At 41.2% G+C, this 15,798-nt stretch overlaps 1 protein-coding gene across 4 annotated transcripts in view; it reads right to left on the reverse strand.

The window, feature by feature from the left end:
- dlgap2a (discs, large (Drosophila) homolog-associated protein 2a) overlaps positions 1 to 15,798 on the reverse strand; it is a 431,171-nt gene that overhangs the window by 69,251 nt on the left and 346,122 nt on the right. For 3 of the 4 annotated variants that reach the window (XM_037541836.1, XM_037541838.1, XM_037541837.1), the window contains one exon: positions 7,462 to 10,691. The exons of the other annotated variant lie outside the window; for it this stretch is intronic. In XM_037541836.1, coding sequence (XP_037397733.1) covers positions 8,557 to 10,691 — 2,135 coding nt within the window. In that variant the 3' untranslated portion in view covers positions 7,462 to 8,556. Of the gene's footprint in view, positions 1 to 7,461; positions 10,692 to 15,798 lie in introns of those variants that run through there. 4 annotated transcript variants of the gene reach the window in all.

The following is a 15,798-nucleotide window of genomic DNA, read 5'->3' on the forward strand; positions in this document are numbered from 1 at the left end:
AAATGCAGTTCATCCATGGTAACCATCTTCCAATGGATCCTTCACAATTTGCAACAAGCAATCTAGCCATTATAAATCATTTTAATACCTTACCTATGTACCTTGACAACTGGCTAGTAATACACTATATTGCCAAAAGTATTTGCTCATCTGCCTTCACATGCATATGACATTGAGTGAGATCCCATTCTTACTCCATAGGGTTTATTATGATGTCGGCCCACCCTTTGCAGCTACAACAGCTTCAACTCTTCTGGGAAGGCTTTCCACAAGGTTAAGGAGAGTGTTTATGGGAATTTTTGACCGTTCTTCCAGAAGCACATTTGTGAGGTCAGACACTGATGTTGGACGAGAAGGCCTGGTTCACAGTCTCCACTCTAATTCATCCCAAAGGTGTTCTATCAGGTTGAGGTCAGGACTCTGTGCAGGCCAGTCAAGTTCTGACACACCAAACTCGCTCATCCATGTCTTTATGGACCTGCTTTGTGCACTGGTGTGCAGTCATGTTGGAACAGGAAAGGGACATCCCCAAAATCTCTTGGTGCTGAAGCATTAAGAGCTCCTTTCACTGGATGTAAGGGGCCAAGCCCAACTCGTGAAAAACAACCCCACACCATAATCCCCCCTCCACCAAACTTTACACTTGGCACAATGGCAATCGCCAAACCCAGGCTCATCCATTAGATTGCCAGATGGAGAAGCGTGATTCATCACTCCAGAGAACATGTCTCCACTGTTCTAGACTCCAGTGGCGACGCTTTACACCACTGCATTCCATGCTTTGCATTGTGCTTGGTGATGTAAGGCTTGGATGCAGCTGCTCGGCCATGGAAACCCATTCCATGAAGTTCTCTACGCTGTTCGTCAGATAATCTGAAGGCCACATGAAGTTTGGAGCTCTGTAGTGATTGACTCTGCAGAAAGTTGGTGACCTCTGTGCACTATTCCCCTCAGCATCCGCTGACCCCACTTTGTTATTTTATGTGGCCGAACACTTCGTGGCTGAGTTGCTGTCGTTCCCAATCGCTTCTACGTTGTTATAATCCCACTGACAGTTGACTGTGGAATATTTAGTAGTGAGGAAATTTCACGACTGGACTTGCTGCGCAAGTGGCGTCCGATCACGATACCACGCTGGAATTCACTGAGCTCCTGAGAGCGACCCATTCTTTCACTAATGTCTGTAGAAGCAGTCTGCAGGCCTAGGGGCTCGGCTTTATACACCTGTGGCCATTGACATGATTGGAACACCAGAATTCAATGATTTGGATGGGTGAGTGAAAACTTTTGGAAATACAGTGTATCTCAAACAAGAAATGTGTGCACATGGAGCTAAAAAGTGGAAAAGAAAAAAAGAACATAAAGGTGTGTTTTGTTTGTTTTTTAACATTATGCCATTTGTTTTGGTTTGTAGTTGGACAACAAGAAGTAGCCTGGAGTAAGCAGGTTCAGCCTAGACATGCTTTCTGACTAAGTTTCAGTGTGATCAATTTTAGATTCTCAGCCTGTAATATCCAGGTTATAATCCAGGTTTCAGTTCTTAGACTGTGACTAATCCAGGTTTCAATATTTAGACTGTGATTAATCCAGGTTTAGATACGGTTTAGATATTCTGGCTGTGAGTTATGCAGGTTTAAACACTCAGGCTGTGATTAATCAAGGTTTAAATACTCAGACTGCGATTAATCCAGATTTAGACACTCAGACTGTGATTAATCCAGGTTTAGACACTCAGACTGTGATTAATCCAGGTTAGATACTCAGGCTATATTAATAATCCAGTTTTCAATACTCATATTGTCATTAATTCAGGTTTACATACTCAGGCAGTTATTAATCTAGGTTTACATACTTATACTGTTATTGATCCACGTTTAGATACTTAGACTGTGATTAGTCCAGGTTTAGATACTCGGACTGTGATGAATCTAGTTAAAGGCAACCAGGCTGTGATTAATCCACAAACCTGAATTAAACCTGGATTAATCAGACTGTGATTTCCCCAGGTTTAGACACTCAGACTGTGATTAATCTAGGTTTAGATAATCAGGCTGTGATCCAATAGTCACACTAAGTCATACTAATACTATTAAATATGTAGAAAGTGAAGCATTTATAACAGTAAACAAGCAAGGCTGTCATCAAGGTTAGATTGAGCCTAAATGTATTTGGTAAGCAGGAAAGATTGCATTGTTAGATAGACCCCTGGATCCAGAGGGCTGAACTGCAACTTAAGGTATAACTTATTAGAACTGCAAACAAGCATTCAAACCATCGGATAAACATAATTAGCCAGTTATAAACATAAATGATTGTGACAGCTTGGGGAAGTCATTGTTATTAGTTTGCCTCTAATTTGACAGTACATCAGCTACGGCCCCCAGAAGGCTAGAGACGGCCCTACATGAGTTTCATGTGATGCCACATGAGAGCTGCCTGCCACATTGACAACCTAAGCAAGCAAAGTCATCAGCTGTAGATGTAATTGTATGTTATTACTACTATAATGTATGCTGTTTCATTAGCATTTGTAGATGTATGTATATATCTATATTAAGTTTAGTAGCAAAAAACAGAGGAAGCAAAATCCTGGCTGTAAAAGCCCTATTTTAATGTAAAGCCAGTGTGCATACCTATGTTTTATTTGAGTAGCATCTCATAAAATATTGAGCTTTGCAGGGATAACTGGATAGCTAGTAAGGCAAATCTTATGTGGGTCACTAGCTTGTGCAATAGCCTAGTAGGAAAGCACTATAATCAAGCAATATCAAACATACAAGGGAGCTACGCAGGTGCTTGGGCCAATAAAACACCAAAGCATGACATATCCCAACACTTAATAGATTTAAAGGGCCCATATTCTACATTCTCACTGTATTTTATTTGTTCCCTTGATATTTGTGTGGTTTTATGGATCAAGCATGGTTGTATTTGATCTTTCTATGACTGTTTTCCAACTTCTTTACCCTTTTGTTACTGTACCTTTATCAATGCAAAAAAGTAAATGAACTCTGTTCCAACTGGATGCCCTGTATTGTATCTCATCGCATTCAAAAGCACTCAGAGCTGAACCACTCCAAGGAATTCAAAAACAGGCTGTCCTTTTATGGACTAAGGAATATGTTTTGAAACTTGAACGATGTTTAGATCTTAAAAAAAGGGGAGAAAGTGATTTTGTTTGTGATATGGGCCCTTAAAACAAGCACCATAGTGCAATGCTTTGCAGCGTTTCAGGTATAAACCCTCACTGTAGAGCAATGTACAGCGTTTAATGAACAAAGGCTTTTATTAGTAGTCTTTGTCCTGAGGACAGTCTTATTGGGCTGCTGGAGCCTATTCCAGCTGTCACTGGGCGAAAGGCAGGATACACCCTGGACAGGTCATCAGTCCATCACAGGATAAGAAGCATCGCGATGTGGCAATTGGCAATAGGAATCAAGCACTGAGCAGCATAGTACATGCTTCATCTCTGCCACTGTGAAATAGTATGCTCCTGTTTTGGTTCCTAGGTGATTCTACCAGAGATGTAATCATGGTGGTGGGGCTTTTGCCACAAATAGACGGCAATCACAAAGACCAAATAGTGTTTTCCTCACAAAGTGACTGCACAGACACGGGGATTAAATGAAAGTAAGCACATGTGCGACTTCTCATCAGGATTGCATGTGATTTATGCTTGGCGTCAGTGAAACCAAGGCGACGAATGGTCGCTCAAGTTCAGAAACGCCTGAAGGCGAGGTGTGAACGTAGGGTTAGAGATCAGCTCTTCCATGTTAATGCTAGTCTCTACTAGCTCTTGAATGAGTGATGTAATGTTAAGCTAGTGCCAGGCTAACAGCACTGAGCACAATGGGTTTAACACTGCTTAGCATACAGCATTTCTAGCTTTAGCACAGATATTTGGAGCTTTAGAAAAAATGTAAGTAACATTATTAGGTTTGTATTTAGCACTGGCTGTGTTTACATGCAAAGATTTGTGCCAGTTGTATTCAGATCGGATTACAGACTCAGACTGAGGTGTTTATATGCACTCCACTCAACAATCCGATGGAAAATCTTTGTTTACATGCTCACTACAAGTAATCCGATGCGAAATGACGCGCATGCGTGGAGTAGCGTTTAAGTAAACACTACCCTGACATGGGACCTCACGTGAGGTCCGGACTGAGTGAGATGAGTTTTCAGTTGGCATGCCTGTTTTCAATTGCTTTAAAAAAATGTCACCGCACATGTCCTTATTAAAGAAGGGCGAGAGGAAGACGTCGTGTTCTGAGACACATTAGCTGGACGTCCGTCCCACTACTGTCTTTTAAAGCTCCTCTGGAGACCAGTTTCTGCTCCACCGTGTTCAATCTTATAAACTTCTCTCTATGACGCTGCACGCTGTGTAGAACATACTTATACATTCCGATAGGGAATGTAATCGGATTCAGGCGTTTACATGGCTATTTTTCTTCTATTTAATGGATTATTTACAGGATTACCCACCTCCTTCAATTGGATAGAAATTGTATTCCGAATGGCCTCAGTCAGACCAGACTATTCCGATTGAGGAGTTTACATGGACGTATTCCATTCCGATTGAGCTATTAGTCGGATTACTAACGGATTATTAGGCTGCATGTAAACATGGCGAGTTTCACAGTAAATGCTATGACTTAAAGCCTAGCTCTGATGAGCCTCTTAGCTGTCTGTTCCCATAGGTGAGACCCACTGAGCTGTATATCTCCTAGATAAAGCATGCTATCAGCATGTTTGATGTCTGTTGCAACAATATGGTGGCAATGAAAAGGAAAAAATCTACCAAGAACATCACTTGTGTTAATATATTTCCTATGAGGTGACTGTTTCCCATTGTTTGCATAGGAAATGACTGGTCGTCTGTTATTCTGTCATCTCCTAATGTGAACGCATGGTCGAAGGGGCGTTAATTATTTGAATAGAACAGGACTTCTTTTCCTTTTTCTTTTTCCAGCAGTCTTACACCATCAATATGTGCGTCCTCTGTTAGTCAGGTGGCTGGCTAACTAACAAGGCTCCCCTTGCAAAGTGCCACAAATACATCCAAATCTTTTCAGTTATGTAAAACTCTGCAGTTAGAATGCCATATTTAAAAAACCTTCAAGTTACATGGCAACAGTTTTGAAATCTCTGCACCAGCTCTGCAGTACACTCTATTACAAGAACCACTGAGGTGACATGGGGATTATTTTTACTAAGGCCTGGCCACAATCTACTATAAGGAGGCCACAAATTACAATATTAAGGCCATGAATTAATATACTGAAACCACAAATTACTATACTGAGTCAACAAAATAAAATACTGAAACCATAAATAACCACAGGTCACAGTTGGGATGCTGTGCAAAATAGAAATAAAAATAGAATGCAATGACATGTAAATCATGTAAACCATATTTTTAAAGGAAAATACTAAAAGACAACATTTTAAATGTTGAAACTGAGACATTTTTATGTTTTTTTTTTTTTTTTAATATATGCCCATTTTGAATTTGATGCCAGCAATATGTTGCAAAAAAGTTGGGATAGGGGCATGTTTACCACTGTCTTTCAACACCTCTTCTTTTAACAATACTCTGTGAGTGTTAGGGGACTGAGGAGACACTGCAGTTGTTTTGGAAGTGATATGTTTTCCTGTTCTTGTTTGATTAAGGATTTCAGCTACTTAACAGTTCAAAGGTCTCCTTTGCCATATTTTTCATTTCATAATGTGCCAAATGTTATCATTGGGTGACAATCTGGATTGCAGGCAGGTCAGTTTAGCACCTGGATGCTGTAATGCTGTTACTAAACCACATTCTGCACCAAACCATGGTTTGGTATCATCTTGTTGATATAAGCAGGGAGTTCCCTGGAAAAGAGAGCTGTGTGGTCTTTAGGACATGAGTGGCCATGAAATCCAAAAACAAAATTCAAATGTTGGACCACAGGACACTTTTCCACTTCAATTTTAAATGAGCTCAGGCCCAGAGAAGGTGGCAGCATTTCTGGATCCTGTTTATATTTGGTTTCTTCTTTTAGAGTTTTAGAGTTTTAACTTGCATTTGTGGGTGCAAAGACAATTTTTTTCACAGACATTGGTTTTCAGAAGTGTTTCTGAGCTCATGCAGTGATTTCCACTAAAGAATCATGTCTGTTTTTAATGCAGTGCTGCCTGGGGGCCCAAAGATAATGACCAGCATATAGTGGTTTATGGCCTTTTGCCTTGCATTCAGAGATTTCTCCAGATTCTCTGAGTCTTTTAATGATATTATGCACTATAGATGATGAAAAGCAGAAGTTCTTTACTATTTTATGTTGTGAAATGTTGTTCTTAGATTGTTGCACTATTTGATCATGCAGTCTTTCACAGAGTGGTGAACCTCATCTTTACTTCTGAAAGACTCAGACTCTCTGAAATGTTCTTTTTGTGCCCAATCATATTTTCAAATGTTCATTTTATACCCAATGTTACTGACCTCTTGGCAATCAATCAAAAATATAAAAAAAATTTTTTAGCATTACACAACTTTACCAGACTTTTTTTGTCCCTGCCCCAAATCTTTTGGAACATGTTGTTGGCATCAAATTCAAAACATTTTTCAAAAAACACTAACATTTCTCAGTTTCAACATTTGATTTGTTGTCTTTGTAATATTTTTAATGAAATACAGGGTTTAAATGATTTGCACGTATTTGCATTTTTTAAATTTACATTTTGCACAGCCTCCCAACTTTTTGGAAAGTTGTAATATATTGAGGCCACAATTTTCTATATTCAGGCACAAATTACTATATTGATGCCACAGTTTACTATTGAGGCCACAAATGAATATATTGAGGCCATTAATTACTATACTGAGGCCACAAATGTCTATATTGAGGCCACAATTTAGTACTGAGTTCACAAATTATTATACTGAATCCATTAATTCCTATACTAAGGCCACAAATTAATATATTGAGGAAACAAATTAATATACTGAGGTCATTCATTAAAATACTGAGGCCACAAATTACTATATTGAGGCACAAATTACTATATTGAGGCCACAAATAACTATAATGAGGCCACTATTTACTATTGAGGCCAGAAATTATTATACAGAGGCCACATATAGATATATTGAGACCATGAGTAATAAGAAACCTAACCTGTGGCCTCAATATATCAGTTTGTGGGCACGCCTTATTAAAAAATATTCACCATGTCACCTTAGGGGCTCCGTACAAAAATGTTTTTCTGCTTCATCAAAATACATCTGTAGGATCATGGGTGTGAAACTCTCGTGCTGCACCTACTTGACGTTCCAGGATGAATAAAGCAAATTGGTGGCCCTCATTTTGATACATGTAGAACTTAACCTTTCCTCTTCGCACAACTTATTGACAGTCATATATCATTTAAGTCATTGCAGGAAAAACCACAAGATACATTAGGCTGTATATCCACAATAAATTTGGGAATATCTATATAAAACTGTATTCTCTGGAACAATATTCAACAAGGTTTTTTCAGTCTTCTTCATCCCAGGTATGTACAATATATATGTATGATTGTATATGTGTCTGTTGGTGCATATAAATGTTTGTGTGCATGTATCTGTGAGCAACGGTTAAAATACAGAATGCATTCAAATGTCACGATAAACTGTGCAAACTGCAGCTGTTCACCCCGATGTGTCTTCAAAAGTTTCACAGTACTGTATCCACCCGCTTGTTTGTAACAGCAAGGCTTTGGCTTTGAAGACCTGTAATTTAATAATCTGCAAAGTCATTTCACACATTTCTTGAAACTGATCTGGCAAACAAGTCTGATTTCTGCTGAATCTCAAAGAAGAATCGTTAGTCCACATTCAGAGAAAAGGATGATCAAAACCCGCAAAGTGTATCAAAGAGATCTGCAACACGCTTGAGCAGTCTTTGGTCAATGTTCAGTTCTCATCCTGTCAGAAGCCACTTGGATGAGGGGCTTTTTACATTCCATTTCTGCAGTGTGAGTCAATGTTTTTTTAAAAAAAAAAACAGTCTTAGGTTATCAAAGACAAAAGCTCTCAAACTCTCAGAGAGTTCTACGGGAGAGTTTTTTTTTTTTCAGGAAGTTCATGTCCACCACCAACGCAATCACAGTATGTACCAAAATACATTTTTTGGATGGACAGGCAAACTGAACAGGCTGTGAAGTAATGGAGAGAAACAGTTTTTTTCTGTGAAAATGAAACTTTGGTTCATGGGTGAGTCATTGCTGCTCTGCGTTAAATGAGCGCTGAGTGTCTCAGGGACACTAATGTGGTGTGGGCGCCGGCATCAAGCTGCTTTTAGCTACGACCTCTCTCAGAGGCTCATCAGGTCTGGAAAAAGGTTCACTAATAGACCAAAACCTCCCTGACTGGTTCTTGGCTGTCCCTTTCTTTTTTCTCTCTCTCTCGCGCTCTCTCATTCATTCACTCACACTTGCACAGACACACCTGTAAACATTTTGCTACATTACCATACGTTCCTATGACATCAGAAATCCTATGTCCCATGTGGCCTCAAATGCTCTTCAGCATGCTCAAAGAGACAAGGACATGTAGGACATTTCTGAATTATTGGAATATTTTTTGTGGTAGATCTCCATACTAGCACTTCTGGACATGGGCATTCGCCCTCGTGCTCTTCGCTGCCATCGTATCCAAAGGAAATCTCTGCAAGATGGAGATGAGCTGCTGGAGGCCATGGTTCCCCTTGGTGACCCGTTGTCGGTTGTCTCTCTCTTAGACACATCTAAAGCTGCCTGAAGCTCTAGAAGGGACAAGTTAAAAGGGTGCACAGTTGCTGGGTCAATAGTTGCAGGGGAACTGCTACCTGGATCCTGTATTTCCAGGTCCTCATCCATACTTGTGGTCTCAAAATCAAGAACATCTGGTTCAACTGAGCAGAGAATGGCTGAGAAGAGTGTCTCTGAATCCAGAAGGTCAATGGTAGCAGAGTCAAGAGTGTCTGGCTTGAGCGGATATACTGTAACTTGGTCAGGAGCAGATGACTCCTCAATGGACCGGTCAGCTACTTTTGTAGAAATAGGCTCGGGAAATGTCACTGCACTGCTCTCAACAGGGGACAGTTCAGGTGAGTACATGACACCTAGGTCCATGAAGCCTGGTTCTAATGGGCTAAGTATTTCAGGATCCATTTCTGACTGGGTCAAAGTTGTTAGGTCCAGAGGTTCCTCAACAGGGGAGATTGATTGATTCAGATCCATAGTTTCTCTCTTTGACCACAAAACAACAGGTTGAGCCTCTGGCTCAAATGCTGTTGGGCTTGGAAGTGTTGGAGACATAGGTTCTGGAGTTGGTGGGTTTGACACATCAGAATCTACTCGTTCTGGAGTTGCTGGCTGCAAGAAAATTGTATCCAGTAGTTCAGGGAAAGGTGGGTCTTCTTCATGGTTAGCTGGCTCGTCATAGTCAACAGTTTCTGGAGTTGGAGGGTCTGGCAGGTCTGCAGAACCTGGACTTGGCAATCCTGTGTCTAAAGATTCTAAACTTGGCCATTTCAAGTCATTAAGATCCATTGATTCCGGGGTCAAAGGGCTCAACACAATGGAATCAACTGGTTCTAAAACTGTATACTCTCCTATGTTTGGATCCATGCTTTCTTCGTTTGGTTCCACCAGCACAATTGGGCTCACAGATCTTAAAGATGGATGCAGCTGTTCAGTTGACATGCCAAGGCCTGGAGATGGTGGGCTTTGACTAGCTTCTTCTAAAACCTGCTGAATAGAGGGATGCAGAATAGTTGGGTCAAGAGACTCCTGAGGCGATGAGGGATCCGGTGGGCTTATGTTGTCTGGATCCAGTTTTGGCCAGTGCAAGTTGGCAAGGTTAACTGGCTCTAGGTTTGTAAAATCTAATACAATTGAATCCACCCTTTCTGGAGTTGGTACTTTTGAAAAATGTCCAAGATGTAAAGACGGTTCTGGCTCTGGTGGATCAGGAGGGGTCATAGGGTCTGGATCCAGTTCAGGCCAGCACAGGGATGCCAGGTCCACAGGTTCTGGAGGAGTCAGGTTAGCAAAGGTTGGATCATCAAGCTCTGCTATCTGTGAGTGTGGGTCTGTCTGGAACAGAGGCCCAGGAGTTGAGACATGTAGTACATTTGTATTTAAGGGTTCTGGGGGATGCATGGATAAGACATTTGGGTCCACAGGTGAAGGGCAGTTTACAGCAGCATCTGCTGTGTTCTGTCTCACTAAAGTCTTGCTTCCAGCCTGGGTGCTGACAGATACCTGGGCTGCAGAATGTTGGGTTTCCTTTGCCCAGCTCGGTGACCAGGTGTTATAGCGCTGTGTAAAATTGGAAAAGTTGCTGTTAAAAGCTCTGAGCTCTGTGCACAGGTCTCGTCTGAGCTCAGCTAGCTCCTTCCGCATGGCTGATACATCTTCTCTCCACTGCTGGCTGATCGCAAGAGCCAGGTCAGCCGTCTCTTGGACGCTTGACTGAACAGGCCGTGGTCTGACGGGGATGCTGGTTTTGTGCGGAGGTAACGAGGGAGTTGTGGCGGAAGAACGATTACTGTACAAGCTCCGTGATTCGTCTTCTCTCCCAGATCGGCTTGCATCCCTCCGGGCCATGGAGGTTATGTCTGCCTCCTTGATGGGCAAATTGTCCTCATTAAGCAAACCAGTGCCCTCCAGCACTTCATTTCCCTCTGGAAGACAAATATAAACAAGCGGCATAGTATATATCGCGCAGTTGGGGACAGCTGGAGATAGACTGTGATGTTCTTTAAAAGCTTTCTGTGCTGTGCCTGGAACAAATACATGAGCCAAATTAAGCCTTAAGGATACCATTTAAGTAGTAAGATTAGCGATTACTTGTGCTACCTTTGTGTCAAAAAAGTTTGGGATAATAGAATTTATCATAACTTAGTCCGCAGCAGTGTTAGATAATACAAATTGAGTCAATTTTGTTTGGTGTGTAACAACTGCATTATGGTTAATGTTTCCTCAGCTTTGGGTGACGGCAGATGCTAATTTTAAGTTATTACAGGCAAATAGGCTTATTTTGACTCACATTATCTGAGTTTGTTTCATGTTTTTACTCTGCCTTCTCACTCAAACATTTATTTGCATGTACTCTTCCCCTTTTTCAAAGCACAAAACAGAGAGTTCTACCCCAGGGGGAAACCTGAAGAGGATAATAACAACCATATCTCCATGAACATAATCAAATCCCTTTGACTTGCGGAGGCCCTGTGCTTTGTGCATTGAACAGAGGCAAATGCAAGCAAAGCTTTCAACCTAATCTCTCTGTGTGTCTCAGCAGAGCAGGTATGAACCCTATTGAACATGGAAGGCCTACACAGGCCCATCTAAAAACACTGACCAGGACTAACCGGGTGGAACCACGGAGGGTCCTCAATTACTCCTTTGACATACAAAGTCAACTGCTTTTTCTTTTGTAGGACAGCCAATTTAGTTATAAACTCAGTAAAATATATTTCAGTGAGAAGGCAGTGTAAACATACTGGCGCACATCTATAACATTAAGTCTCTCCAGCTGCCCTTAGCCCCGTCTCCAGACCCCTTAAATGGGCAAAAATGGAAGCCGCCTGCATCCAAGTGCCTCATAAAGATGTTCTTAATTTTCCCCAATATCTCTTGCATCTTGTTACACCATTCAGCCTTAACAGTCTCTGAAAACTCAAAATGTTCAAGAGCGGTGCCAGCCACAGGCCCTGTGGGAGAGAGAACTGAACACTGAAATGGTTTTGAAAACAGCTGCACATCACAGAAAAGAAGAATAAGCGAGAGAGGGAGAGAAAGAGAGAGGGAGAGAGAAACGGAAAAAAAATGATAAAATCCGGGAAAAGGGAGAGGCACGTGGCCCACTGAGTGAGAAGCATTGAACTGGGGGAGCATTGCGAGATCGTATTCTATTCCAGCTCATTTCTCCACCAGCACCTCTCAACCCCTCCCTGCCTGCTCCACGAGCGCGCCCAGAGACAACTGGGGTAGAAAATAGGACGAAGTGGAGTTCCAAATCGAAAATCTTAAGAGGAATGCACACAGTGGAAGAATGAAAAAGGTAATTTCCTTGATCGGAAAAAAACCCCCAAAAAAACGGATGTTTCACTTTTCACCATTTCTCACTTGTTTGATTTTTTTTCCCTGAGAGTCTGAATTCAATAGGGTTCATAGCCTAACTCTCTAAGGCACACCAAAAAACTTACCTGTTGGCTTATGAGGAAGGCAAACATTACAGTCATTTCACTCATAAAGCAGTTTACATGCATGCATGCCATGCCAAACACAGTAAAGGGCATCCACCACTCAGTAGACCATCTCGTAATCAATGAACAACTTATATCTTAAAAAGTAAAGCAGGATCCCCAGAGTTGAATTAACACCTAAAAGTTCAAAAAGATACAAATATACATTGTAAAATGTAACTGAACACTGGGGACTTTTTTCTTCACGTACTACAGTGTAATAATGCATGTTTAGTATGAATATACACCTTGTATACCGAATTAAGTTCTTTTGGTGGTACGGAATAATGAAGGCTTTAATTAATAATTTACTATTGATCATGTTGCTGAAGTGGTAGGACCAAACTTGGGGTGAACAAACTGCGTAATTACATTGTAGTTGCATAGTAGTTGCATAACAACAACTGTTATTGCAGAAAACCTCACAGAAGATACTAGGGCTGCACAATGTGGACAAAATATTAAGATTATGAAAGTATTATACTATAATAATTTACTTTTGCTTAATTACATTAAAACATTCGCAGGACATTCTTCTGGAACTGTGGTAAGACAGGGGTTTTATGCACAAAGTTATAGGCTAGACACACTAAGTTTTATGGGTTGTACGCAAAAAATTATAAAGACTGTACAAAGAAAAATTTTACTGTCTGTTTAGACAAGGTTATGAGGGTAATGCACACATGTTATCTGGGCTGTACACACAAACTTATGCACACAAAGTTATACATACAAGGTAATACAGGCTGTATGCACAAAGATACACAGGCTGTACACGCAACGTTATATGGGATGTACACACATATGTATATAGGCTTGAGATACAAGGTTATAATGGAATGTATGCAGAAAGATATATTAGCTGTGTGCACAAAGTTACATGATCTGTGCACACAAAGACATAGGGCTTGTCCTCACTAAGTTATACACACAACATTATACATTCAAGGTTATACAGGCTGTAAACACAAATTTATAAGTGCTGTACACGCAAAGTTATACGGGCTGTACACGCAAAGTTATATGGGTTGTACACGCAAAGTTATAAGGGCTGTACACGCAAAGTTATATGGGCTGTACACGCAAACTTACACGGGCTGTACACGCAAACTTATACAGGCTGCACACACAAAGTTATACGGGCCATAGACGCAAAGTTATATGGGCTGTACACGCAAAGTTATATAGACTGTACACACAAAGTTATACGGGTTGTACATGCAAACTTACACGGGCTGTACATGTAAATTTATACAGACTGTACACGCAAAGTTATACGGGCTGTACACACAAATTTACATCGGCTGTACATGTAAATTTATACAGACTGTACACGCAAAGTTATAAGGGCTGTACACGCAAAGTTATATGGGCTGTACACGCAAACTTACACGGGCTGTACACGCAAACTTACACGGGCTGTACACGCAAACTTATACAGGCTGCACACACAAAGTTATATGGGTTGTACACGCAAAGTTATAAGGGCTGTACACGCAAAGTTATATGGGTTGTACACGCAAAGTTATAAGGGCTGTACACGCAAACTTACACGGGCTGTACACGCAAACTTATACAGGCTGCACACACAAAGTTATACGGGCCATAGACGCAAAGTTATATGGGCTGTACACGCAAAGTTATATAGACTGTACACACAAAGTTATACGGGTTGTACATGCAAACTTACACGGGCTGTGCATGTAAATTTATACAGACTGTACACGCAAAGTTATACGGGCTGTACACACAAATTTACATCGGCTGTACATGTAAATTTATACAGACTGTACACGCAAAGTTATAAGGGCTGTACACGCAAAGTTATATGGGCTGTACACGCAAACTTACACGGGCTGTACACGCAAACTTACACGGGCTGTACACGCAAACTTATACAGGCTGCACACACAAAGTTATATGGGTTGTACACGCAAAGTTATAAGGGCTGTACACGCAAAGTTATATGGGCTGTACACGCAAACTTACACGGGCTATACACGCAAACTTATACAGGCTGCACACACAAAGTTATAAGGGCTGTACACGCAAAGTTGTATGGGCTGTACACGCAAACTTACACGGGCTGTACACGCAAACTTATACAGGCTGCACACACAAAGTTATACGGGCCATAGACGCAAAGTTATATGGGCTGTACACGCAAAGTTATATAGACTGCACACACAAAGTTATACGGGTTGTACATGCAAACTTACATGGGCTGTACATGTAAATTTATACAGACTGTACACGCAAAGTTATACGGGCTGTACACACAAATTTACACGGGCTGTACACGCAAACTTACATCGGCTGTACACGCAAACTTATACAGACTGTACACACAAAGTTATACGGGCTGTACAGCAAAGTTATATGGGCTGTACACGCAAACTTACACGGGCTGTACACGCAAACTTACACGGGCTGTACACGCAAACTTATACAGGCTGCACACACAAAGTTATATGGGTTGTACACGCAAAGTTATAAGGGCTGTACACGCAAAGTTATATGGGTTGTACACGCAAAGTTATAAGGGCTGTACACGCAAACTTACACGGGCTGTACACGCAAACTTATACAGGCTGCACACACAAAGTTATACGGGCCATAGACGCAAAGTTATATGGGCTGTACACGCAAAGTTATATAGACTGTACACACAAAGTTATACGGGTTGTACATGCAAACTTACACGGGCTGTGCATGTAAATTTATACAGACTGTACACGCAAAGTTATACGGGCTGTACACACAAATTTACATCGGCTGTACATGTAAATTTATACAGACTGTACACGCAAAGTTATAAGGGCTGTACACGCAAAGTTATATGGGCTGTACACGCAAACTTACACGGGCTGTACACGCAAACTTACACGGGCTGTACACGCAAACTTATACAGGCTGCACACACAAAGTTATATGGGTTGTACACGCAAAGTTATAAGGGCTGTACACGCAAAGTTATATGGGCTGTACACGCAAACTTACACGGGCTATACACGCAAACTTATACAGGCTGCACACACAAAGTTATAAGGGCTGTACACGCAAAGTTGTATGGGCTGTACACGCAAACTTACACGGGCTGTACACGCAAACTTATACAGGCTGCACACACAAAGTTATACGGGCCATAGACGCAAAGTTATATGGGCTGTACACGCAAAGTTATATAGACTGCACACACAAAGTTATACGGGTTGTACATGCAAACTTACATGGGCTGTACATGTAAATTTATACAGACTGTACACGCAAAGTTATACGGGCTGTACACACAAATTTACACGGGCTGTACACGCAAACTTACATCGGCTGTACACGCAAACTTATACAGACTGTACACACAAAGTTATACGGGCTGTACAGCAAAGTTATACGGGCTGTACACACAAATTTACACAGGCTGTACACGCAAACTTACATGGGCTGTACATGCAAAGTTATATAGACTGTACACACAAAGTTATACGGGTTGTACATGCAAACTTACACGGGCTGTACATGTAAATTTATACAGACTGTACATGCA

This window comes from Pygocentrus nattereri, chromosome 10 (assembly GCF_015220715.1).
Source record: "Pygocentrus nattereri isolate fPygNat1 chromosome 10, fPygNat1.pri, whole genome shotgun sequence".
Classification (NCBI taxonomy): domain Eukaryota; kingdom Metazoa; phylum Chordata; class Actinopteri; order Characiformes; family Serrasalmidae; genus Pygocentrus; species Pygocentrus nattereri.